Source organism: Puccinia triticina, chromosome 7A (assembly GCF_026914185.1).
Source record: "Puccinia triticina chromosome 7A, complete sequence".
Taxonomy (NCBI): Eukaryota; Fungi; Basidiomycota; class Pucciniomycetes; order Pucciniales; family Pucciniaceae; genus Puccinia; species Puccinia triticina.
Window position 1 is genome coordinate 6373531 of NC_070564.1, and position 27489 is coordinate 6401019.

Sequence of the window (27489 nt, forward strand, 5' to 3'; positions counted from 1 at the left end):
AGGAGACAGGATGGAGATAGGAATGGGTGGCAAGCCCAAACTTTCACTAAAATTTCAAAACAATCATTTCACATCTTTGTGTTGGGTTCCAAGCTGTCATGTAGATTTTTTGATGCAGATTCTTGCCATGTAAATTAAGCTGAACCCCTAAAGGTACTGCCGCAAAGCCGCCTTGGTCTCTAGTTTATACACTTCAAGGATAATTAAATTTCCCAAAACAAATACTCAAAGTTTGAGGTTGGGAAAATCATTGAAAAAAAATCACTCTGTACTGAAAAAAAATGTGAACTGAGCGTGCTCAGCCAAAAAAATAAAAATGTGTCAGACTGAGTAAAAAAAAATGGGGCACATTTTTAGGGTGATTTGTTGGACAGGCCTGCACAAGGCCCGCATGGGCCCCTAACAGGCCCGTTGGGCCCATTGAAAAAGTAGTAATTGTTTGGAATTCCAATGCTCTGCTAAAATGTGAAATGGGTCAAACTGAATAAAAAACATGGGGGTACATTTTTGGGGAGATTTTTTAGACGGGCCTGAATGAGGCCCACATGGGCCCCACAAAGCCCACTGGGCCCATTGAAAGAGTAGCCCTGGTTAAGAAAGCATATGCTCAGCTAAGAAATAAAAATGTGTCAGACTGAGTAAAAACCCTAGGGGCACATTGTTGGGGAGGCTTTTTGGACAGGCCTGCATCAGGCCCGTATGGGCCAACAGATTTCCAAGGGAAGGAAAGGGCCTGGACATACATTCTGTGAGTGCACAAATGTCATGCAGATGTCAGAAGCCCTTCAATATCTTCTGTTGATTAGTGGTCAATTGGTGCTGTTCTCAAACATCATATGGGCATTCTTAAGCAATACTACTTTTGGGTTGGCCAAACCAGCTTTGGGTGGGCCCTGATGGGCCTGATGCAGGTCTGTCAATAAGCCCTCCCCAAAAGTGTTGCCCCATGTTTTCTACTCAGGTTGACACATTCAGGTTGACACATTTTTGTTTCTTAGCTGAGCATAGGCATTCTTGACCAAGGCTACTCTTTCAATGGGCCCAGTGGGCTTTGTGGGGGCCATGTGGGCCTCATTCAGGCCCGTCCAAAACATCTCCCCAAAAATGTACCCCCTCATTTTTCATTCATTTCAACCCATTTCACATTTTAGCAGAGCATGGGAATTCCAAACAAATACTACTTTTTCGATGGGCCCAACGGGCCTGTTAGGGGCCCATGCGGGCCTTGTGCAGGCCCATCCAACCAATCAACCCAAAAATGTTCCCCATTGTTTTTTACTCAGTCTGACACATTTTTATTTTTTTGGCTGAGCACGCTCAGTTCACATTTTTTTTCAGTATGGAGTGATTTTTTTCAATGATTTTCCCAACCTCAAACTGTGAGTATTTGTTTTGGGAAATTTAATTATCCTTGAAGTGATATAATTCAATGCAAATTTCTCAAATCAGAGGTTACCAGATCTCTGAAACTAGCTATTACTAGAGGCCAAGGCGGCTCCGCCGCTGGGGGGTTCAACCCAAAGTTAACCCTACCACCAAAAAAGTCAAACTCTATGCAACACCAACTCCAGGTCAAATGCCGAAAGAATCAAAGCACGGCACCAATAAACCCATATTACAAAGACTAAGATGTCCCAACCATAATTGTGTAGGGCCTTTTGCATCGCCGCCATCTTATCTCTGTAAAAGTTTAACAGCTTATAGTAGGTCAAACCACGATTGTGAAACCGTCCGGGGGGACCAAGGGAAGGCCCAGTACCTACAGAAATCTATTTACAAAAGTTTTCCTATAGCCAACGCGCAAATGATTTTTTTTGGCTATAACAACATTCAAATTAATGTCACACTCATGGCAAAATCGGGATAACAGCTCAACATGCCGCCAATCTGAGATAAGATTCGTCTTTATCACGAATACAGTCAACATCTCGCCTACACTTGAACACATGGTAGGCCTTCTTCCAAAAAACAACTCGACACGCCCAATGGGTGTTATCGAAAACGTAGAGAACTAACCACTTAAGCCCGGCCACTCTGAAACGCTATTCAACATAGCGGTGCCGGCGACACGGCCTGAAGGAACCTAATCACAATGTAACAAAGGGAGCCAATCTTACAAGCCCGGCCCCTTTGGACCCCTAGTCAATATCCAGAGCGCCGGCGACGCGGCCTGAATGAACCTAATCACAATATCAAGATCAATTGGAATCCAATAATCTCAGCCCTTAGAAGGTAATCTCACCTTAACAATACACCGGCTAGTCCGCCGATCAACACCAATCAGCAAGCCCGAAAACCACGCCCGACACCCTAAGAGACTCGAGTTCAAGCCTAATGTTGTAGCTAGGGTTGGAGAAATGACGAAGTTTACATGGACACGCTTAAAGTTGACATATATACATGTATTAGTTCTAATCGACTCGCCTAAATAGTCAGAACTACACACCTCGTGAACTGTCATAATTGAATATTCAGGTCCCAGACCAGGGTGATTGCCAAATGACATTGAGAGTTCTACGATAGTCCCAATTGCGTTTACCGTTAGGTGATTAACACCTGAATAAGAAGTCGAGTCCGGAGTCGGGAGTGGCGTCGCCGACCTGAAGTCAAGTTTGAGTGATCCATCGCGACTGAAGCCAGAAATTGAACCTTTCATTGAGTAATTCCGCCGAGACAATATGTTCTTTCCGTTGAACGAGCTCGCGCTCAGGTTAACTGGAAAAAGTAGCTCCGGCCCAGGCGCGCTCGACCGGAGAGAAGCCCAAAGAAGATTAGTCTCCACGACACCGAGCCTATCGATATCGTCCAAAACCTGCGCAAGAATGTCAGTGGTGTCAATTTAGAAAAGGCTGAATTTACTCACGTCGAATTCTACGTAAACATCCCCCCAAAAACCGAGGCGGTCTTTATCGCCCAGTGAGTTTTTGGTTGACTTTAGCGCTCGGTTGCTCTGAACCATAATTCCACGTTAGCTCGCTTATCGAGTGATTTCGGGCAATGATTCTCCTGATGAATTCCTTGATGATAACCGAGTAGTTCAAACTATAATCTTATGCGTTTGGAGACTGGGACAAAGTAAACTAACACCTAATATAGTTCGAAATTCCGGAAAAACGACTCCTTGCGCACAGGGTTCGCCTTGGTCACCAGGCGTTGCCATGCTCACCATAAACTCAGTGTGAACTGAAAAAGGGTCGGTGGCATTCCCGGCCTTCTTCTCTGGCAGAGCGAAGATTAGGTTGCCATTCACAACGTCAAAAAGGCCCCCAAGAGGAGAGAGAACCAAGGCACATCGTGTACGCCATGCCAGGGATTCAAGTTAGTCGAAGTATCATAATCCCCATTCGCCGCGCCACCGAGCGGCCTGCGTCGCACCAAGGTTCACGGGTCCGAGCTAGTTGTCTTAGCGACCATACACTTCCATTCACCGTAGGCGGTGCCTTGATAGAACGCTTGTGTTCGACAAAGACGTCTTCGCGCGTTCATATTTGTTTCACTCATCTGGAAAAAGAAGATCAGTTTGATGGAGAGTCGTCCACCATGCTGTAGAAAGTCATGACCACCTCCGTTTAAGATAATTCAATGACCCCAGGTGTAGATTAATGCTGTGTACATTCATATACTCAACGAAAACCCTGCTTCCTTACAATAGGCAAACCGATCTTTCGACATGCCTATCATCGCTTGAACTCAATGTCCGAATTTCAAGATGCGCATGATGCTACATTGCCCCTGATAATCAAATTCTAATGAAGATCAGTTCAGCACCTTATTGAAAGAGTTGCCCAGAAAACAAGCATATTGTCCGCCCTGAGAAACCAGAGATGACGAATGCTCTCCTTCCCAGACTGGCTCGCCAATATCCATTTGAGAATGAGCTTGACAAGAATTTAGGCTATGGCAACAATCCATGACACTGGCAAACATTAACAAAAATAAACTCATGCGAGATTAGCTTATCATCACAGGTCATGCATTTCAAGCGTTTCGAGGAGCATTAGACACCATCTGCTGCTTTATTTGTCAAGGTCACAAGGCGAAAAGAATCAAAACAACATTGAATTTGATGTGTAAACCAAACCTCAATTCTGTCGATTAATAGCGCTATGAAGACGCTCAGCATCGGCGTTGAATAAAACCCGTCTTTAATGGTTCGCACAGTTAGTAATCAGGAAAAATTTATAAGTTGCCTGGTTCAGACGTACCGTGTAGGGAGAGGCTTAAAAATTGATTTATGCACTACATTGACGATGCCTTTCCTTGACTCTGGCTTGACGACGAGTAGATTATTTACATTTGAAACTCTAGATACTGCAACGTAAAGCTGGCCGTGCGAGAATACGTCTGATTCAAGGTAAACGCCAACTTTATTTAAAGTTTGGCCCTGGCTCTTGTTTACCGACATCGCATAAGCGGGCGCAACAGGAAATTGGTAACGAAAGAATGAAAGTCCTGATCTGGCGTTCGACTTGTTTTGTAGTTTTATTCTTGGAAGAGTTATCTCGTCGCCCACGCAAGGACCCGACATCAGTCTCCCTTGAATAAAACCTAAACCAAAGTCGACTACTCTTATCCTCGAACCATTGCAAATACCTGCTCCAATAGACATATTTCGGATTATAACAAGCGGCATTCCCGCTTTTATACGTATCTTGTGTTCCGGGAAACCCAAGAAGGACAGTTTATTCAAACACTCTTCTGGTAAACTGGAGATTGAATCCGGGTCCGGCGTATTGATTGATGTTAAAGTTACGGGATCGCCTTCCAATTTATCTAATACTTCGTCATTAATCTTACCAACATCTTTATTTAATGGCGCCAGGATACATCTTTCGTTGAGATAAGTTGTTGCATCATTCGCGGGACGTAGTGTGCCCATATCACCATAAACAAATGAAATCAAGGCCGATCTCATTTCATCTCGAGATTTCAACGACTTGACTGATATGTGCCAAAGTTTTATAACTGCGAAATCTGATTTTTGTCGCTTGCCTTCTCCTAACAAGAGCAATGAAGAAGCAAACTCGATGTTTTTTTCACCGTCACCTGACGCTATAGCGTCTGCTAGGCCCATATTCTCGTCTAGACCGAATTGCGAGATGCTTTCCCAGATTGTCGATGACCTTATCGTCGAATTATATGCCGGTGGAAATTCGTTATACTTGACAACAGGCAGAATTTGCCGGAAATCACCTGAAAATATGACAGCTTTGCCCCCAAAGTCTTCATTCGAATCACAAAGCCTCTTCAAAGTCCGGTTAACAGCGTCAATGGCGTTTTTGTGGATTGTTACAACCTCATCCCAAACAATTAGTCGTGCATTCTTCAATTTCATCCCAAGGTATGTATCTTCATTGATGGGACAATCGATACCCACAGGCGTGTCAATGGGGATCTTGAAGGCTGAGTGCGCTGTTTGGCCAAACTTCAAGAGCAACGCAGCTACACCGGAGGACGCGACTACTACTTTATCGAATTCGTTGATTGTGGCTAGATCAATGAGACTGTTGAGGAGGAAAGTCTTTCCAGTGCCACCCGGCCCGTCCAAGTAAAATAGACCCTGGCGACCTTTTTTCAAAGCGTTTTTAACCTTCATGTAGAAACAACGCTGTTGGCGGTTGAATTTACGTTTGTCTTTTGATAACCGTGCAGCCGTCACCGAGATGTCTTCAATCTCATCTTCGTCCGCTTTCATATTTTCTAACATCCTTGCCTCCTTCTTCGAAGGGATAAGGCCGCATGAGGTTAAAGTGTTTCCCATGCCTCTGAGGATATCTTCCAGGCGAAAAAGGGCCATAACTTTTCGCTCGGCATCATTGAGACGTTTGCTGTAACGTTGCCGCATGTCGATCCTCGACTGGTCATCTGTAAATGAGAGGTAATGATCCTCCAACAATTTGAGTGGATCCGAAGGAGGTGAATGGACGCAAATGATGGCAAACATCTGAGCAAGTTGGTAACCGGTCCGTATGATCGCGGCTTCGCGTAAGGCTTCATCGTAGAGAAAATCGTTCACAAGCAGACCAAGGACGTTGCAAGCCTCCTGATAATTTTCGCACACTTCTCCGTCGATTGTCCTCAGCTCAACAAACGACGTGAAGCTTCTGCGACAAAGAAGTAAGACTCTGAGGTAAAAGCACTCCCCTGCCAAGTAGGATACTGAGAATATCCTTCCGACGCATTCATCTTTGGTTTTCCGTGGAATCCAACATTTGTCCGCCTTATTCCACCAGAAATAAGCCGGAATATCCTTGTAGAACAAATCGCGGGCGCGTCGACCATCGGCGCCAACTGCATCCTCCAAGTTGAGCAACATGAAGCCGGTTAGCGTCGTTTGAGTCGCTTTCCCGTTGTTGATTTGGCCTTCGAGGCCTTCCTGATTCTCAAAATACACAAGCTGTTCCCCTTCTTCATGTATTCCCAAGCGCGTTACGGAAGGCCAGCGATTGGATAACGGTATCTTAAACAACCTCCATGCAGCTAAAGAAAACAAGGTTAGCAGATTCACTCGAATAATAGAATTGTGAAGTCTAACCTTCGCATGGCCCGATGTATCTTCCTTCAACATAAGACTTCACTTTGTCGTTTGAGTCGATGGCCAAGGATAATCGATCGTGGCCTTTTGTTATATATTTGTACAGATATTTTATCGCGGTCGTGTTCACTGGAACTTCAACGTTAATGTGACACTCGAACATTCTCGTCAAATATGGAGAATAAGGGACCACAGATCCATTGTCAAACGTAGACGCATGTTTCTTTACCGTACGGCCATTGTTCCTCCGGAGGTATACCGGATACGCCCCATCAACGTTAATTGTTCTTTCAGAAAAAGGTTTCGGGAAGCCACTCTTGCATGTCGTCCCGTTCCAGCAAGGGCAACTTTCGCAAGGGCCATGTAACACGAATTCGCACACCAGTCTGTGAAGTACCGGAGAAGTGACAGGGTCTGGGAGTTTGGCCGAGATCATCCTATCGATTTCTTCTGGAGTGACTGGTTGATCACTTTTGTCAACAGTTATCATCAAATGCAGGTGAGGCAAGCCTTGCTTCTGAAACTCGACTGTCCATACGTAGGCGACGACGCGGCCAAACCGTTCAAGCTTGACGAGTTGAAAAATGAGCTCTTTCATCTTCAGGTAAAAGATCCGAGCGACAATTGTCGGGTGATCAAAAGAATTTTCTGTTAAGGGTGTCTCATCGACAATTTCTTTCCAGTTAGGGTTTGCCGTCATCGTTATGAAATAGGACGGTGGACCAAACTTCCGGCAGAGAGCCATCGCGTCATGGTAAAGTTGTTGCATACACCTCGGGCTTCCTATGAAAGTCAATGGTAAAATAACAGTCCTTCCCGACGGGGTTTTCTCGTTTTCCAAGGAATTTACCAGCTTGTTGTATTGGGACGCTTTCAGTTTTGATTGACTGTTGACGATAAATGACGTCCTTTGGTTCTCCACGCAAGCGTACATATCGACTAAGATCTCTTGGAAGAGGGAACGGCCGGCTAGGATTGGCGAGAATTTTTTCCAACGCCTGAATAGCATAAATGAAAACCACTCCAGTGACCCAACTTTCCGGTTATCAACTGGCAAGAGATGTTAGTTTCCTTGATACTCCCCGTAACTTGCGGGACTTAGTTGTGGGTCAATGCTCACCTCGGGCGGTATTTGCTTGATAGAGGTTATCCCATTGCTGTTCCCCATATGGAAAGAACAACGGGTACCTTAAAGGTAAGTAGGCTGAATGAAGATTAGATATAAACTCGAAGCCATCGTCGTGACGGTGGAGCAAGATTTGACGTTCGTCTACAATGTCGCCATTACCTTGAACAACAAGCGCGACCTCGTCAATCGTTGGGCAATTGTATTGTTTAGGATCGGCGCCGGGTGTTGGTACGCCTTGAAGCTTCAGGGTTTTTGCACCGGCCCTCTCGAGGACTTCGATCGCCGAGCAAAATCGCTGAGCATATGGGTTAATTTCGGTAAGCAGATCCATAAGCTCGAGAACGAGGTCTGGATTCATTCGTGCGGCAAGTCCTGCATTGCCTCCCCTCCCTTGAGCTTGCGTGACCCGAAATTGAGCCTCTTCAATTCCCCGGTTCCCCACGACGTAGATTTGGCAGAACCCGGCGTTATCGGTTGTTGGTTGCAAACTTGAGATCCAATGTGTTGACGCGCCCAATATCTTGAAGACGTTGACCCCCATCGGTCCGGCTACGGAGTAGTCAATATTTGTGCCTAAGGATGTGAACAACAGGGCGTTGTTGTACATCCTCGTCAATTGCTGGAAATCGAGTGAACCTGAATCCAAGAAAGGGTATAGCGAGTTAATAAGGATAAAAAGGACATCAAAAAGAGTTTCCTACGTTGATCTTTCTGGGTAAGAAGTCCGCGAAGGAGCCGCGGGTATCGCTTTGCACTGGTGTGCGTGGATGGTATCGAGACTTTATTTTTTTGACAACACATCGAGTAGAGTTTCGTATCTTTCTTGCGGTGGGCCAAAGTCAATTCGTCGTTCCAGTGAAATGTGTAACATCCATTGCAAATGCTCTTGCACGGCCCGACGTAATGTGGAAACTGGTATTCGGTAATGTTTTGGGTGAGGGATTTGTAATCTTGCCGGGTACTGGTCGCTACCTTCTTCTTCGAGGAAGGCATATCCGCTCACGATTGAAGTCAAAATTGAACTTGGCACAACATATGGCGCGATAGGCTTCACGTCTAACCCAACAAAACATAAGCTTTCACTTAAGGGCTCGCGGGGGTCGTCGGGGAAAACTATTATTTAATTCCCCGGGGAATCATGTACGAATCATATCCAGAATTTTGATTTGAAGTCAAAACCCCGGACAACAGGTTGAGCTCTATCATCTCAATCTACAAGCTACTCTTTCGAGAGACTTACCGCATTGAATATGCCTCTTGTTACCCTCTATCTAGCTCGGCTTTGCCTCCAAGTTGCCGGCAAATCAACAAGTGTAATTTTTATCTACATCTATATACATTGCTTTGGTTTCATCGATCAAATTTTGACAAGTAATGAAAAGGATTTTAATTGAGAGTTACAAGAGGCCCGCCAGCGGCACTTAGATTGCGACGAACGATCAATTGAAAGGTGAAAAAAAATCTTGAGTTGCTCTAAAAGCCTGAGGAAAGCGGACTTGCTGCAATTGTCCATATGTTTATGCTTGATGTGCGCTCACGTATGAGGCGAAAGGAACGTAGCTTATCCTGAACCTAATATTTCTTCATACGCTTGGCGGCCTCCTTGAGGACGGCTTTGCGTGGGCGGCCGCGTTTTGGTTTGGCTGGTTGGATAGTCTCTTCCTCGTCCTCAGTCCCTTCGTCTTCCTCGGTAACCTCATCGTTCGAAAAATCTTTGTTATCATCATCCGATTTATTCGACGTAGATCGGTCGACTGCCTTGCCCTTAAAGGAACAGTCATCCCGGGGAGCATCATGTACGCTTGAGTTTGCGTGATTCACTTCGCCGTTACCCTGAGGAGTATGGTCACGAGGCTTTGTTTTCGTTTGGCTGGCCCCGGGCGCTTTAAGTTGGGTTTTGTTGACTGATGGGGAGGCAACGGTTGGTTTCCCAGGCACCTTTGATGTGGATTGATTGGGTTGACTTTGGTAAGTCGGCGACTTCTTCGGACTCGGGCTGAATTTCGTTCTGTAAATAAATATCGTTAGTCTTGAGGAAATGCCGTCAGTTGATACAGCTAAAGTAACAAACATCTTGAGTCCATTACTACAGGCAACATTTGGAGTGGTCGTCGTTGCATTCCGCCCGATCTGATGCCCGTTGCTTATGCTTACCGACGAGACCTGCGGTTCCGGGAACGAATATGAATAAATAATCCTACAATATCACGAAAACGAGATTTATGTAATCATTCGGACTAACTAAAACAACCGCTGTGTGACCATCCATATCGAAATCGACCAGTCGGCCTATGATGAAAACTTCACGTCCAACTTGATACAACGTGTGCGTTTTAATTAAATTCTTTGTACCGGGGACGACGTACTTAATATTGAAACGACGGTGGCATCGTTGCTGCGTGAGGATCCTGGTTAGCTGTGGTACACATCGAGGAGAGGTGTTATTAGGAACCTACCTCCGCGTCCCAATCACAGTGAGCTACAGTCACCTCTAGCCGAGTCCCAGCGTCGTGGTCCGACACAATCTCGCGGCAGTCGACCACCATTCCAAGGCTTGAGACATTGGTCTTCGAGTTGAAATCAGGTTGATCCGGGCCGTTTTCACCGATCCGGGTCACAGTCTCGTGTGCGTAAGATAAAATAGGCGTTGACCCATCGTTCATTGCGATAAGTTTACCGGAAATCGCGTAGATCGAGTTTTGGCTTAAGGTGTTATTAAGCGCCGAGTTCGTGAGAAGTTGAACCTCAAAGTTCTCGCGCTTGTTAGCATCGAGGCCACCGCATTGGAAAAAACTGGGGGTTTTGACATATCCGTATTGGTTCGCGCGAACGGTGTCAACGGAGGACTTGATAACGAGATTTTAGTAAGGAAAGGATATCAAACTGATGGCTGGGCAGAACTACTTACGTCTTCAATGGGGGCGAAGTGGCCGGTGAAATCGGCTGGGTGGTTGGGTGTGCGGAGAAGAGACATGTTGACGCTATAGGTCACGGTAAGGAATAAGGTGAGTATCGGATGTGCGAGAATGGGAACTTATGCGAATGATAGGAGTCTGGCTAGGGGGCACGGGCTAACAGTTCAAAGTTGTTGATAAGTGTTGATCTTATGCGGCGAGCTGTTTTTAACGTAGGAATTGATTAGACGATTGAGAAGAGCTGAAATCAGTTGTTTGATGGGAGGATGGAGGACAGTGGAAGTTAGTCACGAAGCTCATCTTAAATAAAGTAGACGTTGAAGCTTACGGTGACGGTTGTCGAGGGTCTGGTCGGGTGGACATTCAGGAAATGCCCTAGCCTCGCTGGACTGGCTCCGAATGGCTGGACTGGCCACGCATGACAACGTTCGAAAGGATTCATACCAAGGTGTTATTGAAAAATGGCGGTCAGGTCTGTCCGGATTCGCGCTCCTGGGTGAAACGGTAACCTTGGGCCCACCTTGGCCCGATTAGTCGCGCCTTGTGACAGTTGACGTGGGGTGTAACGGTCAATTGAATTGAGGGTCTAAGTACTGCCGGAACCGTCACAACACGAGACGACGGGCTGGCCGGATGAGGAATGGAAACGACCTGTTGTGAGGGCTGCGGTATTGGTGTGTTCCTTGATTTACTCGGGTCCTCGCGAAGGGGGGAGATTAAGCGGGATTGCCTTTATGGAAACCGCTGCAGGGTTCAACGATCGGATAGGGAAACGAAGGAATCAACGTTTTGTGGGCCTGGCAGTACTGGTGTATTTGTTGATTTTCTGTGTCCTGGCGAAAATGGCCCATTGGGGAGGAATGTTTCACATGGATATTGTTGCTGGTGAATTTGGGTTTTCGGTTTGCGTACATATGATGCAGGGTCCAACGTTAGAATAGTCAAGTCGGCATTCGTGTATATAGCTGGGACCGGCGGGTGTTTGATTGTTCCCCAGGGAGTTTGGGGATGCTGAATGTGAAGCTAACCACCTCCCTCAACCCTTCCGCTGTCGCACGTGCGCAGTTTGAAGGGCGAAGAGTGGGCCCCCCACTGGCTTGCAGCATTTCCTGCGGGCCGGGGGCCTTCATGTCCAGTCCTTTTGACCCGTGCGCTTGACGCGGGCTGGGGGCTGAGTCTGTGGCACAGCACTTCTGCTGATGTTGGAAGGCTATTTTAATTTTTTTACTTGAATTTGAATGAATTTTAATTTGTTTATGTAACCGTAGATTGTAGATTGGTTGTATTTGTAGGTTATTCATATTTTTGTGCTGGGGGATAGGTACTTTTGTCGCCATTTTTGTGATTTTTTTGTAAATTGTAGGCAAAACCCTTGAATTTTTTTTTTAAGTTCTGGCAAATCTGTGTCTTTAATAAACTTGGATTAAGGGTGTTCAAAGTTGATAAATTCATAAACATAAATTTTTTGAAAAAAACATTGATGCACCCCCCAAACACCAAACCTCCCTGCCTCGTAGATCCGTAATAATTACATACACCCAGTCTGAGTGGACTTGAGAAAAATCGCCCATCCTTGGCAAGCCTGATAATGCCATCAAGGAGACTGACCCACCCTCACCACTGAACTGCAATGGCAGCTCTCAACCCAAGGAGTTACATGCAGCACCCCTTCCAATGCACAACGGCGCTACCCTCTCAACACAAAGCATTGACTGCCTCCTTGCTTGGATGGCGAAACGGGTGACCCTGAGCTCCACACACTCCAGATCGAACAGATGCGGCTTGAGATCCAATTTTGCAAGATGGAAATTGCTTGTGTCCAAGCCAGCATTGCAGAATCCAAACAATTGTTGTCTGGGCCGTTTGCCCAAGCCAAAATGGTCCAGGACTTTGTGCAATCCGGTCTGACACTCAAGGACGCATTGAACATGACGACCCGCTTCCTCGAACCTGATTGATTCAACTTCCCTTTTTTCTAGTTCTATCTGTTCTCACAAAACTTCACAATCCACAAAAAAACACATAATCAAATCAAAGCAATAAAAAACCAAACCTTGGAATCTCAAACATTAAGTTTCTCTTGTTTATTCTTCCTCTTTGGGTTTGTTTTCAAAGAACTCCAAAATCAAATAAAAAACAAAAACAATTAAAAAACCAAAAAATGGTATCCTCTTATGTCTGTTGGTTTTTTTTTTTTCATCCATTGTCTACTTGAAATGAAACCAATTTCAAGCAGGCAAGATACAAGTTTGACTGTGTAACTGTGGAGCTCTTTCAGTTTTGGATCATTGAGACAGGCTTGCTTCCAACTTGCCTCTGCCATTATACTCACTGCTAATCTTGTCAACCCAGACAGCTCACAATGTTTGCTTTTTGGTTCATTTTATCGGCGCGGGTTCTTCTCTACATCTATGAATTATTTCTTGATTTACACAGATATGTACACAACATTTAAAACAAAGATGAAAGTGTTGAGATTGGCTCATCTTGTTGTCTGCTTTGATCTTATTTCCTCTCTGTTCATCACCTGTCACACACATGTTACCAGTTTCTCAGTTCCTCACTCGACTACATAACCTGGGGCAGCAGACAGTGGAAAGGCTTTCCTCATCCTTTCCAACACACTCACCATCTCGTGTCTGCTGCTTCAGGTCAGTTCTCTCTTTCTCTTCTTTTTCCTTATTCATATGAAATATATCATCCTTTCCAACACACTCACCATCTCGTGTCTGCTGCTTCAGTCTTATATATTTCATCAGAAAGAATGTGCAAAGAGACAGAAAACTTTTTGGACTTTATGATTTATGAATTTATGAATCTATGCAGTTCAACTTTGAACACCCTTATTATATACTTATTCAAAATTCCTGTATATCTATTCATTACAAGAGAATATTGACCACCCTTTTGCTTCTTTCTCCTTTCTCATTCCTCCCTACATTACACTTGTTTTCAGTCTTTTATATCTTGGATTTCACCCTTTTTTGATCTGTTTTATCTTTTGCTTGGTGGGGAATTGTGGATTTCTGACCTGTTTGGGTTCCTTTCATATTCCTGAGTGTGGTATACAGTCTTTGAATGTTTTTGCTACAGAGAGTCACTTTTCACATGGTGTGAGAGCCCGCTACAGAGGGGCAGGGATCTTCACTGGGACGGGGAACTCAGGGGCACGGAGGCAGGGCCTCGAGCGGTTTCTAGAGCCGGGGTGGGGTGAATTACTGACTCGGGAGAGATGTCAAGACAATCTCTGTGTTAGTCTAAATACACAATATAAGGGGGGGAAGAAGCAATAGGAGGAGCTGAGCTTACCTGACTCAAGAGAGATGTCAAGACAATCTCTGCCGAGTCAGGAGGGGCGGGGGAAGAGCAAGACTATAAGCGGGATCATTATTTGGGATCCTGTGATCCTGCTTGTGACACCTCCGAAGGGGGAGGTTACACATGGGTCCCCACAAACTCTTGGTGAAATCCTGGCATCCGCACCCGCACTTGCACTTGTTGGTGGGTTGGGCTGTGGGCCGGTACCTGCAGGGATACCCTCAGCAATGGGAAGCAATCTCTTCCTGTGAAAGAGTCTGTTTTGGCGACCAGAAGGAAACTCTTCAGGTTGCAATATGAACTTTGAAGCCAGGAGGATTTCCTCTTGGTTGCTGAGTTTGTCTAACCTCTGTGACCAGGAGGATTTCCTCTGAGAATGTATAACCTCTGCAACCAGGAGGATTTCCTTCTGGTGGCAGAGGCTTTTAACCTCTGAAACCTCAATGGCCAATAAAGATTGGCCCACAAAAGGAGAGGCACTGCTGTTTTCAGCGGTGGGCAGATACGTTATCCAAAATTCCACATTTTTGGTTTGTAAATTTGAATTTTGCACACTAAGTTACAGATAACTGAAAATCTATTGTGTAATCAATGATCAGAAGAAAATTACTCTATATAAATGTGATATTTTTGGCACAAATTGAAGATAATGGTGTTACAAAGCCCTGATCTTTAAATCTTGCTGATAACTTGAAGTTTGTGTGCAAAATTCAAATTTACAAACCAAAAATACGGAATTTTGGATAACATATCTGCTCACCGCTACTGGGTTATAAAACCTTGATGATGGTAAGGGATCCGGCCCTCCAGTTGTAGAGGTGGGGGGGGGGGGTGGGACCTGGGTTTATGTTGGCGGGTATTCAAATGTCAGGGAGTGAGCAGTGCAAGTAAGGGCCTGTACCATGGGCTTCAATTTGGAAAAATTCTTACTTTTGTTACCCTCTACAGAGAAAGTGAAAACTAGGGGAGGGTCCAATTGTTGAAATTCTTCACATTTGGGCTCAGGTCTAAATTTTGGCCAAGGTCAGTTGTATTTCTAAGAAGTTTTGGGGTCTTAAAAAAGTTCTAACTAATTCAGGTACCTCTGTTTGAATCTAAAGTTTATTTCTAAGAACCAAAACCAGAGCTAAAAGACAAGGAGTAAGACAATTGAATCACACATAAGAAGATGAAGACAAGTGATAAAAAGAACCAAACCTGGAGACAGTGTAGAAAAATATGATGGACAAATGGAGAGTAATTTGTGAGAAAACTGAGATGAGACTGTGAAACAAGGATGAGTGATTAGCAAAGAAATGGAGGTGAGTAGTTGACAATAGATAATAAACAAACCCTATTGATATAGGTGACAATCGGAATGAGGAAAGGGAAGAGTGACACAATCTAAGACAATAAGGAACTATAGAAAAGGAACAAGTGTTAGTATCAATGAGATTTGGACAGCATTGAGAATCAAGATCATGGGTTTCATTAATCACCAAGTTGGAAGCCAATCAGGCTGTCCAGAGTTAAGGCTTTGACCAATACTTGTGAGCGCAGAGCGAAATGAAGATGACAACTGAGGAGTGCCAACAAAGTCTCTTGATCTGATGTTGAAAGGATTGAGAGGATTGATGATCAATTGGAGAAAAGTAAGACCAAGATCAATAATGTTAACAGGACCGGATGAGCAGTACTGAGTACGTTTGTCAGATTAGGTTTAGGTTGATTAGATCTGAATCTGTTGATGACTGCATGGACAGCTGCAAGATGCGCGCGTTGTGCGTGAGTTTCAACAACCTTGGTGTGTTACCTATCTTTTTATCCTTTATAATACCCATTGAGCGTATCATACCTTGTGGCTGGATTGCCCTGGTCCAAGGACTGCTGGAAGCTGTGTCAGCCTTGTCAAGTCCCTCCGAGCTGCTCAATGGTAAAAAATAAACTGAAAGTATCATTCTTTCCCTTAAAGCCTACAGCTATAACACTACAGAGACCATGGTACATAGTATAAGCCTGATGCCAAAGGCCTAAGCAGGTACCTGCGGCGGGTTCAAAGTGACCATCTCATGATGATGATGATAAATAGTCTCCTATCTAAAGTAAATGTGAACATTTTTTGTAGTTTTTGGTAATATTTCCAATACAAATTAGGTGTTGATTTTCTAGAAATGCTTGTGGTTGTGATATATGTGTAAGGGTTGGGAGACCCTTCACTGTTTGGAGGCGGAGGGACAAGGCAGTGAGGCCTTGGAGCAGTTCTAGAAACAATCTTGGGGGGCTTTATTTCATAGAGCTAGCTCAGTGAGAGAGGGATCAGTCCGGGGTCTCTACTGAGCTAGGTGGGAAGTGGGGAAGTGAAGACTATATACCTGAGAATCAAATACAAGCTGATGTAATCAGGGATAGTCTTGTGTAACATTGTGAAACCCAAGGGGAGCATGGGCTTCACAATATGCCAAAATAATTGCACAGCACATTGGTCATGTTTTGAAGAATTGTATTGATTATCCCAATGGTGAAACAATACAATACAGGATTGGTATTGGCCAATACTACGTATAGTATTGTTTTCTTGATACATCAGAATTCAATACCATGTATTGTATTGAAAAAAAGATACAATACGGTGTGGTATGCTTTATGGTTGCCCATCTAAGCCCATTTCAAAATTTCCTTTTTTCTCATAGTAAACTCTCAAATCAACCAATACGGCAGCACCACTGGATTCTACGGCCAAAACTACACAGGACACCATGGACAACACATCTTACACCCCTCTGGATCAGAAGATACAACCCTTTCAAGACACCATCAGTCAGTTTCACACACACAAACACCATACTCAGGTCATGTAATCTGTTACATGAACCACACTTACCCAGGACATGTAATCTGTTACATGGACCACCCTGACAGCTTGTCTACCCTTTACATATACTTTACCTCATCAGCTGCACTCATTTCATTGTGCTTTGCACATGTCATGCAGTGTCATGCAGTGTTATGCACACTTGATGCAGGCTTATGCAGTCTTCTGCAGTCTTATGCAGGTGCATGCAGACTAGTGTAATAGGGGCTGCAGTCTGACAGTTGACAGATGACATCATGCAGGTGTCAAGATAGCAAAAACCCCTCATGCAGCTTGCAGATGACATCATTTGACAGGCCAGGCCAGCTAAAACATCTCACCTCCTATTTCTCACTAGCTAAATTCCCTCATATGACATCATGACCTCATGTGACCTGTCAACCACCAGCCAAAATACCTCATTGTAGTCTTCAGGGCAGCTAAAACCCCTCATTCTCTTGTTCCCCTGGAGCTAAAATGTCTCACCCTTTTCTATTTAAGGAGGCTCTCCTCCGCCCAGTTGTAATTTCTTGCAGCAAACTACTTGCACTCAGCTTACCCCATAACAGTACAATACTTGCTCACTCTAAAGTATTAGCCCCACTCTATATTGTGGTTTTACACCCTTACATACAAATTACAACCTCATTACAACACTTACTCATCAGCTACATCACCATAACCCTTAAGCCACCTGCTCAAAGTAGGCTGTCTTTTGATACACCTCCACTATCACTACATAAACCTTCCAATCATAGATTGGGGGGCTTGTTTTAGTGTCTAGTGACCCAGGAAAGGCAGAGGTAACCTCATTCATCCCTTTCCGCACTCAGCAAAAGGTTCTCAGGAACACTTTTGAGCTTTACAAGTGGTATTGTATCTAAAAAAACAACACCTTTTCTGGGCAATTGGTGTACAATCCAATGGCCACTCCCAGCAATACACTTGTATTGTATTGGCAATACAATACCATGGATTATTGGTTTGCTGACTTGATCCAATACCAATACAGCGTATTGGTCTCAAAAAAAATACCAATACCAATAAATATGTACCGTACCGTTTCACCATTGATTATCCTAAGAAATTGAGCAGTGATACATGTGTAGCTGGTGAGGCCCAGGATGCAGTTGATTTGGTTTTGTTTTGAAGGGCAAAAATGGTGTATCTCAATGAAGAGTGCTGGGTTTATTCTGAGTTGCATTGATCAAGTGCACAGCAGAACCCTAGAAGAAATTCACATAGTGTTAAGGATGCCTGCAACATCTGTGGATTCTGTACAGCACAAATGGTTTGTGACATAGATTAATGAAAAAAGGAAAGAAGGCAGCCAAATGGCACTCAGAGACCTAAGAATTTTTTTTTTCAAAAACAGGGAAATTGCTTCCTGATCATGATCAGTTGCGCATTGTTTGGTCCCCCAAAGCTTGATCACCCAAACTCGGGCACCCCGGGGCAGTTCAGATTCCACTCCATTCCAGCCCCGGGTTTCTCCACAGACACCACAGCACAGCAAAAGAGAAAGATGCAAGTCAGGCTGGCAGTCTTGTCCAGCTTATTCCTCATCACCACCAACAGCCAAGGAACCATCCAGCAGCAACTCGTCCTCGATCCAAACCATCACCAACAGCATCAGCAAGAACTGTCCGCCTTCGATCGTCCGCCTGGAACCTATCTCGGTTGGTCTAGCTGGAGCTTACAAGCCTACAGAGGAGAGGTGCACCATATTGGGCCTGATGTGATGTTCTTCTGTGTGAAACTGTTATTCTAACCTTGCCTTGAAAAAACACAGGGATATGGCTTCTACTGGTTGACTGAGCGGAATGTCAAGGCCCAAGCTGACATACTGTCCAAAGAGTTCTCTCCATTCGGGTAAGCGTATTGCTCTTTCTTCTTTTTTTTTTAAAGGAAAACATCAACTGGTTTGTGCTGCATCGCTATTGCCAAATAATCATTGACCATGGGAAATTTTCCAGGTATGACCGCATCAACTTGGATTCTGGATGGCAAGTTGAGTAGCAGACCATGTATCTTCGCTCTAATCTATTCATGGGCAAATTGCTTAAAATAAATAAATGAAAACATACTCCCCAGTTGCCTGTTTTTCTCTGACTGAGCTGTTCTATTTTGCTATGTAGGATGCTGAACTCGATCAATATGGTCGAACGATTCTCAATACTAGGACCTTCCCTAGCGGGATTCATCATCTGCAGTCCTATCTAGCGCGAAGAAATCTCAAGCTAGGTTTATATTATCTACCGGGGATTGATTCTCGAGCAGTGGAAAACCAAGTAAGGACTCCCCATTCTTCTCGTAAGGGAGAAAAACACGATAAGGGCTGGTCGGTTGACGACCCTATTACTTTCGCTTATAACACAGCATCCGGTGATGAACACGGAATACACGGCCGACCAAATTATCCAATGCCCTGTCATTCATCACCCGTTAGACAGCAAACGAAGGACGAAGTGCCACCGGCCGATGGCTAATGCATTCAACGCTGGCTATTCTTTGAACTACAGTCATCCAGGTAGTCAAATGTACATCAACAGCGTGGTCGATGGGCTGTATAGTTGGAACGTAAGCTTCGTGAAGCTGGATGCCCTCGTCCCTGGTTCCTCGTTCGACCCGGAGGATTACCCCAAGTGTGACACTCGGGCGGATCTAGCAGCGTGGCGGAGAGCGATCGATTCGCGCTACGAAGAGGAGTGGCAGTATGCGGGTCGGGAGCGGATCTGGCTGGTGGCCAGCTGGGCAATCCCCACGATCGAAGGCCCCACAATGGATCTGAACGCGGACAGCTGGCGGGTCGAACAAGACATAGAGGCCTATGGAGAACGGATGACCACCTTTGATCGCGTCATTCGTAATATCAAGACCGCTGCCCTCTGGACCTCCGTTGAAGAAAACCGCGCATGGAGGGGTCTCATCGACCTCGATTCCCTCCTCGTCAGCGACATGACTTACGAGGAATCCCAGAGTACCGTCACCCTCTGGGCAGTCCTTGTACGTCATCCACCCCGCCCCTGCCGATCTCACCCACTTATCCCTGTAGAATGATCAAATCTGAGTCCGTGCGTTCTGTCGATCCTATAGGGCTCGCCATTTTATTTGGGAGATGACTTGACGAGGCTACCCGAATCACGAAAAGCGTTGGTGCAGAACGCTGAAGTGCTCGAAGTCGCCCGCTTGGCGAGCTGGAACCCCGCCCGACTCGAGCGATTCAATCAGACTCGACTCGAGGAATCCCGCACAATGTGGCAAGGAGATAGAAACCAGGTGAACATTGAAGAATGTGAGAGGCTTGTCGAGAAGCGGCGGATGGTCGTCGAACTGTCCCTCCATCAGAAAGTCGACCCTGTTCACGACCTCCGTCAATGCTTGAAAACTCAAATCAATCAGTCTAGATCTCTTCCTATCAATCCTCCCCGAGCCTACTCCCGTCCCGATACGCAGGAAAATAGTGAATGGAGTCTTCAATTTTGGGTCTTGGAACATCATGATGGCGTTCTCTTCTTGGCCATCGTTAATGCCGGCGGCCAAAATCCGTTTGACAGTCAGTTCACATTTCATGAAGCTAGTTTTTTTTTGTTGAAGCATATTATTGATCAAATATATTTGTCCTCATTCCACTGAAATATCAGTGCCGGTAGAAGTTGAAATCCAGCTAAGTGAGCTAGAAAAATTTCAAGGAACCCTGCAGTCCATGCGCAAGAATGATAACGGACAACAAGGAGAAGAACGGTGGTATCTAGTTCGAGACTTGTGGAGGAGAGAAACACTCGGAGTGGTTAGCTTCCAAGGGAAGATCAAGCTCAGATTGGCTGTCCATGCTTCGGTCTTGTTCAAATTCGCTCCCATCGGTTCTGACCATTCACAATATCCCCTCATGTCGGATGATTCCCTTTAATCCATTCATACCTAAAAGGCATTAAGTCTTTCGACTTCTATCCTCCCTACTAAATTAGCATCGTTATTATTGTGATTATCATAGCAGTCTCACTTTCTTGAAAAGAGTTCTAGCCTTTTCATTCCAGCATCTTTCCTCTTTTCCTCCCTTCTCCCCTCTCTCTCCTCATGTACTCAAACAAATGTCTCAATTAAAACTACCAAGTCCATTAAGCATCATCATCCAAGCTGCGCACAAACCACTTGGGCATATGTATTGCTATCCCCTATTCATATCCAGAGCTTGATTCCTGCTTGTAACATTCCCCATCCGTGTTTGTCCAAACAAATTTACCATACCTTCAACGGCGTAACAAACTCGATAGAGGTCTGTACCGCATGCTGACAGCTGAAGGCCTTTCTGGCCGTCATCATCAGGAGTCACAAGCACGTCGTCTCTTTACTTTTTACGTGTATCAAGACGTGGGTAGAGTGGGCGAGGAGTTCACGAGGTACCCACAAGGGTTCGAAGAAATCAAGTAAAATCCACTACAAGTTCATTTCACATTTCTAGAACCCAAGCTATACATAATCTCCAAAGACATGCACCGACAAGTAACAACGCGGTAGGAGGGGACAGGGATTTTTTTGGTCTGGGTTGAATATGTAAATCGTAGTGCAGGTATCATATAGGTAGTAAAGAGGATTGGTTGTATGAAACTATGCAAATATGTAGTATGGCGCTGGCTGGTCAGGATAAAGCAGGGAAGACAGCACGCATTTCAAACGCACACCCACTAAAGATCATGTGTTTATGTATGACATCATCAAAGGAAGGAAAGGATTGTAGAACACAATGAAGAGAAGAAAAAAATAACACTAGATCTACGTCCTTTGTTCTCCAGACATGAGTACATACATGAAATGGATTGAGAGCAGGGTAACCAAGCTTCAAGGCAGGTTCTTCTCAAGGATCAAATTAAGTGGAAAAAATAACGTTTTTTCATGCACAAAGATGTAAGGAAAGAAAGACAGGCCAAGAATAGAGGATAGAAGGATGGATTGATCAGCGGACAATTCATGGATAGTCATGTGTGTGTATGTGTGTGGACGTCGTGTAAAAGGAGTCTTAAGTGTATGTTTGGAGGATGAATCGGTGTAGGGAATCAAAGGAAGAAGCATGAGAGGTGCGATAAGAGATAGCTGACTGCGCTACACACAGTGACCACGAACAAGGAGAAAGATTTTTTTCTTTCTTGCGGGGTGACTAACTTTCAAGTAATTCATATATGCTACACAGAAAATGTCCCCCAAGAAAAGGCACGGTACACTTTCTTTTTTTTTCGTCGTCCCCGAAAAAAATTTATTGAACAAAGAGAGTTTGTGGTAACGGCGGCGGGGTCAGAAGATTGGACGGGGTCAACGAATCTTGAGGATTGTGTACCATTCATCTCCCCACGAAGCGGGAGGGAGCGATGGTTGACGATTAGATGAGAGATTGATTCGAGACTGATGGTTGCCGTTGGTGACCCCGGATTGATTGGTGGATGAACCGGGCTGCTCGTATTCTTCATCGCTGTCTTTATCGGTCGAGATCCAGCACGACTCGCTTAAAGTGAGGTCGATCAGACACACCTCCATGGGTGTTGTTGAGGATTTTAAGACACCTTGCGGCAAGGCTCCGAGACATACTAGATACTGATGAGAAGGTATGTGCGCTGCTGCCACTAAAGGTTCACCTAAACAAAGCGATGTTCATCCAGGATTATCAATTCATTTTATTTCGTGTCAAGAACCACGTCGGGGCAGTGCAGAAAGGAATCCTACCAGTATCGTAGTTTAAATAACTTGAGATGTCGATACTGAGCGTTGGTGCGCAATGGGTATAGTCGACCAAAGACTTGTCAATGAGCAGGTGATTGGGGACAGAGGTGATCGAGTTTTCGGCGAGTGCCTCGATGATCAGTGTCGGCGAGGAGGGGAGATCTGTTGGGCATGAAGTTAGTAGTCTGAGGATGATAAACAGGAAGCAAGCTTTGTGAGAAGGTTCGAGTGGGCTAACCTCGAACGTGGGGACAGATCAGCGCCCCTGCCGAGCTGAAAAGCCGCAGTTGAAATTCGAATGCGTCCTGGGATTCCGATATTCATGAGCAAAAGTAAAAGAAACAAAAGAAACATGGCATTTTTTTTCGAATTCATAGCTTACATTTCTGGCTTTGGTCGATTTTCGATTGGGTGTGCTCAGAATTAAGAAGACTTTGAATCCCTTGAGAGCCAGGAGTGCGCCAGTCCGAATGGCACAAGATGCTTTGGTACCGTGAGAGCCGACAAGGATAGAGATTGTGGATTGTTTGTAAGATTTGGGGGACGAGAGAGATTGGCGCAGCAATTTGATGATATAATCGGCCATCGAACGGCCCGCATTTTCGACTCGTTGGATGAGACTCGGGCCGTATTCGACCGAAGCAGCCGACAGCGCTTGATTCAATCGGTCAAAACGAACTGGATATATCGGGTGTCCATCGTTAGAAATAATGCAGGAGTTCGATGACTTGTTGTTGGGCGATTGGAGCCATGGATTAGAGACTGTTGATCCATTGGTCACTTGTTCTTGTGCTGATAATACCATTTCTGTGGGTCCTAGGTTCCGGTGTCGTGGATAGTCTTCCTCTTGCCTCGCTTGACCAAAGTGAACCCCATTGGTCTTTTTCCGGTTGTGGGCTACCAGGCGGTCCTTGGGATCGGTTGAATCGGTTGATGCGATCTCCGCCCAAAGCTTTTTGATGAGAACGAAAAAAAGAAAGAAACAAAATGAGTGGTAGAAGTTTCACGAAAGGAAATCAATGATCCTGTAAGTACAGTTCGTACCTTGGCCTTATCAAAAGCCATCAACCCAGCTTGGAAGTCGAAATCCTGATTAAAATCTGATCGAACAATTGGAGGGGGAGAAGCAGAAGTTTGAGGCTGAGTAGTGGTAGTGAGTGGGGGTGACAGTTCAGGAGTAGGTATCCCATCCGTATCTTCATGAGCCGAAACAGCGCTATGAGGACGATCGCGTGTGTGAGGGTTGAAAGGATGACTGCTAAAATGATGGTTATGATTATGATTTGCTTGGTCAGGCTGTTGCTTCTTTGGTTGGTCTCGGTCTCGCCGTCGTCTGCGGGACGGCGGTTGGGGGTTCTGCGGGTTCGGTTGGGCAGTGAGTTCGGTTTGAGTGAAAGCAGTCTTCTGATTCGACTCGTTTATCGATAGATCGGCGAATCTTGGTTGGGTTCCGTTGTTCTGATGGTTGGACTTGTTGTGTGTAGGACTGTTGTTTGATGACGATGCTGATGAGGATGATGAGGGTTGTCGGGTGGTGCTGAGGAGCATGAGATCTTTGACGAAATCCTTTTCGAGGACAAATGTAGGTTGGATTTCAGAGAAGGATCCATCGTACCTTACAAAACGAGCTGTGGATGGGGTGATATGCAGACAAGGGTAAGTATGGTTGATTGAGATTGTTCTGCTGGTGCTGCTGACCTTGTGCCAGGTTGAGTTTGCCAGTGGATGGATCGATGTCGTGTATGACTCCTTCGACGACTGTTCCGTTGGATAGTTCGGCACTGATGGGCAATCCGATGAATGGGCTGGACATGGTGATGCTTGCTTGTTGATGATGGCTGGGATGGTCAAGAGTGGTTGCAGTCAGTGGGCGAGGTCGACAGGGCATCCGAGGATACGCTCAAACAGTCACAGCACTGTCACGCCCCCACCTGTCACTAGTCTGAGCAGCTGAAATAATAGACTTTGGGCCTTAAAAAAACGGGTTTTCCGCGGAAAAGAGCGGTTCGATGACCTGGCGACGTCTAAGCTACCACAAAATACACACAGTTTTTTATTTAATTTTTCACAGCTTAGTTTTAAGCCTTTTTCAAAATCTTAAATTCATTTCCTACACTTTGCAGGGTGTAGACCATTGAAAAGTTAATTTTTGAGCCCACCTACACGGCGGGGGTACTTCCTGCCACGCCCGTTCGTGGAACCAACAACAGGAGGGTAATCCGTGGGACCGACGAGGCTCGGCTTGGTAACCCCTCGGTAAGCTCGTCGGTTCCACAAAACGCTTTTTTTCCACGTGGAACCGATGGGCTTCACACTTTTCCCATCGGTTCCATGATGTACCTTCCTGGCACGCGTGGAGACCACGTCAGTTTCATGGCATTTTTTTTTACTTCCAGTCAAGACCACCTCAGGCGGGTCCTGAGGTTTTGAAAGTCTGACAAAGATCAGCATCAACTGCTGCTATGCATTTTCCCAAAATTTTAAAATTTTGTTCATAAAGGCCTTAAATTTGGCTCCAAAGTTTAGCAAGATTCAATTGTGAACCCCCCTATTGGGCCTTTTTATCATGGTTTCCTACATGAGAAAAGGGGCAGAATTTGATTACCATATATTATTATTTTCCTCAAGAAGTGCATCACACCAGGAGAGATATGTTCCCACTCCCCAGGGAGTGCCAGAGCTGAATTTGATGTGAGTTTTGGTTGGATGTGAGCCTGATGTGCATCATTAACTCATCCCTAAATGAATTGAAGTGGATGCAGAAGTGAGTCAAAAGTCAGTCAGAATTGATTTGGGAGTCAACACAATGTTGTGTAGAATTCTTTTGTTTTCTAGGTACAACTAGAGGAAAAAATATGATGAAATGATATTTCACCCAGTCCAACTCATCAATTGCTCCTGTTTGATGATGTCAAAGGATAGGAAAGCAAAATTGCCATTCTTGAATGTAATTCCTGTAAACCAAATTATTTTCTTGTAATTCACATTATATCACTGGGCGCCTTTGTAATATTGCATCTCAACTGTCAGCAGTTTCTTGAGTTTTTTTCACAGTGTATGCCCTCATGTACAAAATTAAAGTAAAAGTCAACTTGATATTATTGGGTTTAGAATTTCAGAATGTGGTCATGTTGCAGTAAAATGAGTGAAACCCATTTTCTTGGAAATGCTGTAATTAATTTGAATTTGGCTAAAAAAATGGTGATAAACTATTGTATTGGGGTGAAAGTCTGAGGTAAGTCAAGGTTGGATTGCAGTGCCACCCCAGTTTGGCCACATATCCTGGCCTCTTCACAAAAATGATTGTGTGATTTTTTGTTTTTTTTGGCTTTTCAAAATCCACATGTGCACATGCAAGTGAACTTTTTTGCACTTTGCTAATAGTCACCCTAATGTCCGCGAGTACATTGAGGTGGAAATATCACAGGATGGGCCTTTCACAGCCACATGAAAAGTAAAAAGTTTGTGTTGAGACACCAATTGTCCCCCTGATGTACGCGAGTACATGAGGGGGACAATATGACATACTGCGCCTTTCACATCCCCATGAAAAGGACACACCGGTCATGGAGCCAAGAAAGGTCTATATTTTGGATGAGTTCTGGATGAATTGCAGATGAGTTCCGGATGATTCCTTGGTAAGTTATGGTTTATTTCAGAATGATTTCCAACTGATTTCAAGCTGACTTCCAGTCTTGTTCATACCTATCCAATATTTCTTTACCAAAGGCCTCCAGCACAGTTATGGAAAAAGGTTACGGTAAGGCACTCCCTGGGGAGTGGGAACATATCTCCCCTGGTGTCATTAATTTGTTATATTTTGACACCCAGTGGTACATACTACAAACTTAACTAAGTCCCTCAAGACTTTGGGCCCCCTGTTGAGTTGTCTGTTAATCTGCTACCATGATGTATCACCACAGTATGGCGTATAAAAGGGGCTCTCTCCATCCCCAGTGGTCTGATCTCCAGTTCATCACTCACCAAATCACAGTCACCACAACAGTCACCCTTACCAATCATAACCAATCCTTATATAAATCATCAGCTCTATACATTGTCAATCAATCAAAAGTCATCTTGAACCAACCTACCCTGTTACTTGATTAAAACTTTCCAAGCATAGCTTGGTGGGTCTTGTTGACTGATAGTATAGAAGGGCAAAGTTTGCACCTCCATCATACCTTTCTCCTTTCAGCAAAAGGGTTTCACAGCTACTTTTGAGTCCTACAGTGGGCACCTTGATGTTGCTGCGGGCTGCAGCAACATCATAACGCTGCATAAGGATGTGCATTTGTCAGTTGAAGCAACAACTACATAAGCCCACAAACCACCCCAATGGCTGCTGCAGGCTAGACATTGAGCGGAGTATGTATGTACATAGTATGTATTCACCCCTCAATGGCCAGTACAAATGGGCCATCAAGAGGTCACACAGTGCACACTCCTCTTGATGGTTGGCACCAACTATTGAGAGTAGTACACACTCCCCTCAATGGTTGGGACCAACTGTTGAGAGGAGTACACACTCCCCTCAATGGTTGGCACCAACTATCAAGAGGAGTACACACTCCCCTTGATGGTTGGCACCAATGGCGACTGGTCCAGTGGTCATTAGGGATGAAACCGGGTCGGGTTTGGGTCGGAAAACAGTGCCTGAACCCGGCCCGGAATTTAGTGCGGGTTGGGTCAGATTTTGAGATATGCTGCCCAAACCCAACCCAATGTCTTACTGTTTTGGGTTGGGTCAGTTTCTGACCCAACAGGTCTTGGGTCCTATTAGGTGCCAAAAAACCCCCAAATTTACTGTTGTAGACGTCTTAGTTGGGTTGCAGGCCAACCTGATTAGAAAATAGGCTGCCCAAACCCAACCCAAAAATATAGCGGGTCTGGGGCGGGTTGGGTCAAAAACCAGTTTTTGAGACAAAAGCCAACCCAAAACCGGCCCCAGACCCGACACGGGCCGGGTACCCGCCGGGTCAACCCAACCCACTTTCATCCCTAGTGGTCATCAAGAGGAGTACACAACACTCCCCTTGATAGTTGGCAC

At 45.1% G+C, this 27489-nt stretch overlaps 2 protein-coding genes across 2 annotated transcripts; one reads left to right on the forward strand and one right to left on the reverse strand.

Moving 5' to 3' along the window:
* Positions 1-18252: 18252 nt before the first annotated feature.
* On the forward strand, positions 18253-20637 carry PtA15_7A709 (uncharacterized protein; the record flags this gene model as incomplete). The annotated part of the gene is made up of 7 exons (XM_053171344.1): positions 18253-18444; positions 18520-18599; positions 18704-18737; positions 18866-19018; positions 19107-19733; positions 19824-20283; positions 20372-20637. 7 exons carry the CDS (start codon positions 18253-18255, stop codon positions 20635-20637), a joined length of 1812 nt encoding a protein of 603 aa, XP_053022535.1.
* Positions 20638-22034: 1397 nt separating this feature from the next.
* Positions 22035-24327, reverse strand: PtA15_7A710 (uncharacterized protein; the record flags this gene model as incomplete). Its single annotated transcript, XM_053171346.1, has 6 exons — positions 22035-22354; positions 22443-22601; positions 22678-22744; positions 22822-23391; positions 23484-24067; positions 24138-24327. The coding sequence occupies 6 exons, from the start codon at positions 24325-24327 to the stop codon at positions 22035-22037; spliced, it is 1890 nt and encodes a 629-aa protein (XP_053022536.1).
* Positions 24328-27489: the final 3162 nt, after the last annotated feature.